The sequence below is a fragment of the Carlito syrichta genome, unplaced genomic scaffold, assembly GCF_000164805.1.
Source record: "Carlito syrichta isolate Samal-C Ts95f unplaced genomic scaffold, Tarsius_syrichta-2.0.1 Scaffold289150, whole genome shotgun sequence".
Classification (NCBI taxonomy): Eukaryota; Metazoa; Chordata; class Mammalia; order Primates; family Tarsiidae; genus Carlito; species Carlito syrichta.
The window spans coordinates 393234-398019 of record NW_007233246.1 but is presented as its reverse complement, the minus strand read 5'-3'; the positions used below and the strand labels follow the sequence as shown (position 1 = coordinate 398019).

Genomic DNA, 4786 nt, shown 5'->3' with positions numbered 1-4786 from the left:
ATCAAATGAGAATGAAGCTCCCTCTATACAGCTGAGCCTAATTACCATAACCAGGATCTCCTGACATTTCTTTTGCTTTGACTTTCTACTGACTCTGTATTACTTTAGTTTGACCAAAAATTCCAAGTGGGCTGCTTACTGCTATCTTATCTGCTTCAAAGGTATTTTACTACTTCAGTGAACTATGCTAATGTTTTTATTAATATAGATTTTCTTCTATGAACAAAGCCAACATCTATTTATTTTATTACCAATTTGCTAACAAACCAGAAGCAAAGAAATTACAATACCATTCCCATTTCCTATTATAATTCCACCTAAGATGTCTTAAACATGCCTGCATACATAGCCTGCCTGCCAGTGAATGGTCAGTAAATGATTTTCTAATTAGATTAACCCTCCCATTTTCACTGAATCACTACTGTATTTCAGCTGAAACTAATTACTTTCATCTCTTTGTATCTCACTTCCCTTGGAAAGGTTTTCCTAATGCAGACTCCACTTTGAGTCACACACTGGATCTGTTTAGCATAATTCTGCAGGCAACAGTGGCCAACATTCCGTGTTATTTAGGCCCTGTTCTAAGCCCACAGTAAATAAAATTCACATGCTAACTCATTTACTTCTCACAAAAACTGAGACAGGTACTATTCCTGTTTTGCAGATGGGGAGCTAAGCAACTTGCCCATGGCCACACAGCTGCTACACTCTTCCACAGTGCCTCTCTTATGTTCTGCTTAATGTTAGTCCACTGTTCGTGTGCTGGTTCCACAAATTATACGTATGCTTATATTCTCAGTATTCGTTTTCACAGAAAAATATGCTATACCAAAGCAAATGGCATACTTTATAAGCTTTAAAGTGTTACATAAATGTCAAATAGCTGATTAAAGAGAAAGACTACTGGCATCCAGAAAATCAATGAGATGATAAAATTTAACTTACTTCTTTAATAGCAATGGTTTGGAAACTGAAATCTCTTTTCCAGGAACAGGAATGACACTCTTCCCTCAGCTATGAAGGAACTCTATTATCTGATGGGATAAGAGTGAAGTGCAAATCCTTTCCCTGGGGACATGCTAACCTTATTTACCTTCCTTTGCTACACTCAAGAGATGGCCAGTCTGACCTGCTGTTTACCCAAACACTCCTTTTTTTTTTTTTTTTTTGAGTTCGAGTCTCACTTGTGTCACCCAGGTTGGAGTGTAGAGGCACGCTCACAGACACTGCGGTCTTCACCTGCTGGCGATCCTTCCACCTCAGCCTTCTAAGTAGCTGGAACTACAGATGCACACCACCATGCCCAGCTAGTTTTTGTGATTTATTGTAAAGAGGGGGGGGGGGGGATGTCTCACCAAGTTGCCTGGGCTGGTCTCTAACCCCGGGCTCAGGCAATCCTCTTTCCTCGGCCTCCCAAAGTGCTGGGATTACAGGCTGAGTCACCACACCTGACCGAGATGCCATTACTTGAGGTTAGAGTATTTTCCTTCAGTTCTCTGAAGTCACAGTGAAGTATTTCAAACACAATTTTTGCTGAGCTCTTCTAAGATTTTCAGCAGTGGAAAAGTCCTGAAAATGGAAACTTATCCCCAACATATTTCAATTTAGAAGTAGGAGTTCAGAGCAAAATCATAAAAATTCAATTTAAGTAAGATTTATTGAGTGCCTATAGTGTGCATGACCCTTTATTAGATACATTGAAATTCAGGCACAAAGCAGACACAAGATCCCTGGCCTCAGGTATCTTATAATCTAATCAGTATAACACATATTAGAAACAGTAGACAGAGAAATTACACATCAATGCTCAATGACTAGAGTTAACATTAGAGAACTGTAATTTAAGTAATCCAAAATGGCCTCTAACCCTAAAATCATTTATAAAATGTATTTGGCCTTGGAATCCACAGGACTTCAAACAAAGTAAGTTTTACTGCAGATAGACAGTCACAAAGATGCAAATACACTGAAACACTTAAGAGCCCTATTAATGATTTTTGTTATTTTGGATCTTCTGTTTCCTTCTTATTATGGTTCGAAGTCTCCTTAATACCAATTTATCAGACAGCAGCATGTCATCTTGTTGTTCCAGATAATCCAGTAAATTTTCAGTCCATTCAAGTGCAGCTTTATGGCTAATATGCTTCTCAGGATTCAGTTCTGTCTTTCTAGTCTTATTGGAAGGCTTTTGCTCAGCAGCCTTGGTCTGGTCCTCAGCACTTTCACTGTCAGTTAGCACTTGACAGCTTGATTCATTACTCCGAGAGTCAAACCACTGATCAATATTCTCAATGTCAACGTGTTCACATTCTTCTGTATTCTGTAAAACCGTTGCTAAATTAGCTGCTAAAATGGCTCCTTCATCAATGTTCATGCCTGAATTCTCTTCACTGCCAGGAAAAAGTTTCTTCCACGCTCTGGTTATGGTACTTGATTTTACCATGTTCCAAGCTCTTGACACTTCATAAATTGCATCCAACACTGTCAGGTTCTTCCAAAACATTTTTGGGTCGATTCCTTCATCCACATATTTCTGGAGAAGTCCTGCTCGGTAGTATCTTTTTACAGTGGCTAGAACTCCCTGGCTCATAGGTTGAAGTAGACTTGTGACATTTGGTGGCAAATATTTCACAATTATTCTGCCATCATCTGAACTCAACAGTTCTTCATTTGGATGTGCTGGGGGGAAATCTAAAAGCAGTACTGCTTTTTCTAGAAGCCCCTGGGATTTCAAATGCTTCTGTACCTGTGGCACAAAATATTTTTCAAACCACTGTCTGAAAACAGATTGTTCTATCCATGCACCCTTCTGACTGAAATAGGTGACAGGAAGGTTTGAAAGGTCAGTTCCCTTAAATGCACGGGGTTTTTTAGCCTTCCCCACAACACAAAGATTAAGTTTGTGTAAACCCGTGGCATTTGCACAACACATAATAATGATTCTCTCTCTACTTGACCTATACCCAGAATTACTTTGCTCAGTTTCAAGAGCTAACGTCCTTGATGGTAGACATTTCCAGAACAGTCCAGTTTGATCAGCACCATAAATTTGCTCTGGTTGTAGATTCTCTCTCTCAACAAATTCCTGAAAGTTACCACAAAATTCAATGGCAGCAGTTTCATCTCCTTTTAATTTTGTTCCTTTACCAGCAGCCTTTGGAATACCATGGCGCTGCTTAAATCGAGTTAGCCAGCCAGATGATGCATTAAAATCACCTTCCATCCCCAGAGCATCAAAAAAGAACTTGGCTTGTTTTGCACAAATCGTTCCAGATACTGGAATCCCATTTGTTTTTTGTTGGTTAAACCACTCTATCATAACTCTATCAAGCTCCTCGTATGTCGATGACTTCATTGATTTGCGTTTAGATACTCCACTAGTAGGATCTGAACTGTTTGCATAGTTTATAATCCTTTCTTTGTTCTTTTTAATATCACGAACTGTGGATTCGCCGATTCCATATACCACAGAAAGTTTTTTGAAAGAGATGCCTTCCTCAAGTTTCTTAATAATGTCAAGCTTGTCCTTAATTGTCAACACTACACGCTTACGTTTCCCCAACATCTTAAGTGTCTAGCAATTTTAAACGATTACTAAAGCAAGATAATGGACAACTTAGAACTGAATATAAAGAGACTAGAAAATGAGGCCTTAAGATTCCTCCTGTCACATCTAGGACCTAGGCGGACAGTGCAATGGCCAATTTCCAGAAAAGGTCTACATGAACTCTCTTGCTATTTCAAAAGTTACAACGACCCTATAACAAGGCCTAGCTCCAGTTAACCATGCTATCTTTCCTCCTCCTCACTTAGCTTAAGGTCTTTCATGAACTGCAGCCTCACTGAAGGTCAGAAGTTAGATCAATACTGTACTAGCAAGGTCTCTAAAGCAGTGCCACTACACACTCGATTCTTCTCTTTGCAGGTAAGGTTATTTGCTAAAGTATTTTTGGGAAATGTGCTAAGGAATAAATAGCTGAAGTCAAGAGAGGACTTGCAAACTTGACAAACAGGAAAATATATTGGGAAAACTCACCCCCTGACTATGTGGTCTTTGTCAAGCAGTGGACTGTAGGAATGTCGTCTCTCTAGGTCAGAACTGCTACAGGTTGTGCAAGTGAGTGCTTATGGAAATCATAGGCAAGCAAGAAGAGCCGAGCTGGGCAGAAGTGAGTGGTGCAAACAAGGTGAAAGTGGGCAGGCAGGAAACTCTGTACTTTAACGCGACTTAAATGGACTTGGAAACTGGAAAGGAAGAATCTGGTGGACAAGAGGTGATGTCACATTACTAAAGAAAGCATCGGAACACTTCATTGGTGGAAATCAGAACCCAAGGTGGAGGCTACAGGGTGGAAGGCTCGGTGAAGTTCATGTTGCAATAATCCTGGTGAAAGATGATCCTCGACGGGCCAACAGAAGTCGTTCCTGTACAGTAGGGACTCGGAGCCTCCGAAACCTAAAGGAAAACACCAAAAACATTCTTTTTTCCATTCCATACCAGGACGTGTGGCATTACCCACAGCTCTCCTGCAACTATGTTGAGAACATCAACGCCTCCTGTCGATGTGATCGGTAACTACGATAAATCCTGCGTTTAGGCATTATCCGGGGCGACAGGGACAGGGACCTGAAGCGCCTACCTCCTGAGAGTAAGAGGTCGGAGGGAAGCCGCGTGAGGAGGGCCTCTCCCCGCCGGGCCAGCTCCGGAGGACGTCTTTCCTCCCGCGGAGGGAGCCCGGATTCCGCCGTGTGGACGCCGGCGACCCGGGTGTCACCGCCGCGGCCA

The 4786-nt window shown here is 41.4% G+C and overlaps 1 protein-coding gene across 1 annotated transcript; it reads right to left on the bottom strand.

The window, feature by feature from the left end:
- Positions 1-1617: 1617 nt before the first annotated feature.
- TIGD2 (tigger transposable element derived 2) lies at positions 1618-3842 on the bottom strand. The gene has a single exon (XM_008054147.1). The coding sequence runs from the start codon at positions 3563-3565 to the stop codon at positions 1988-1990; it is 1578 nt and encodes a 525-aa protein (XP_008052338.1). The 5' UTR covers positions 3566-3842; the 3' UTR covers positions 1618-1987.
- Positions 3843-4786: the final 944 nt, after the last annotated feature.

Coding starts and splice junctions, on each gene's coding strand:
- TIGD2 (XM_008054147.1), bottom strand. CDS start 3,565: ATGTTGGGGAAACGTAAGCGTGTAGTGTTGACAATTAAGGACAAGCTT.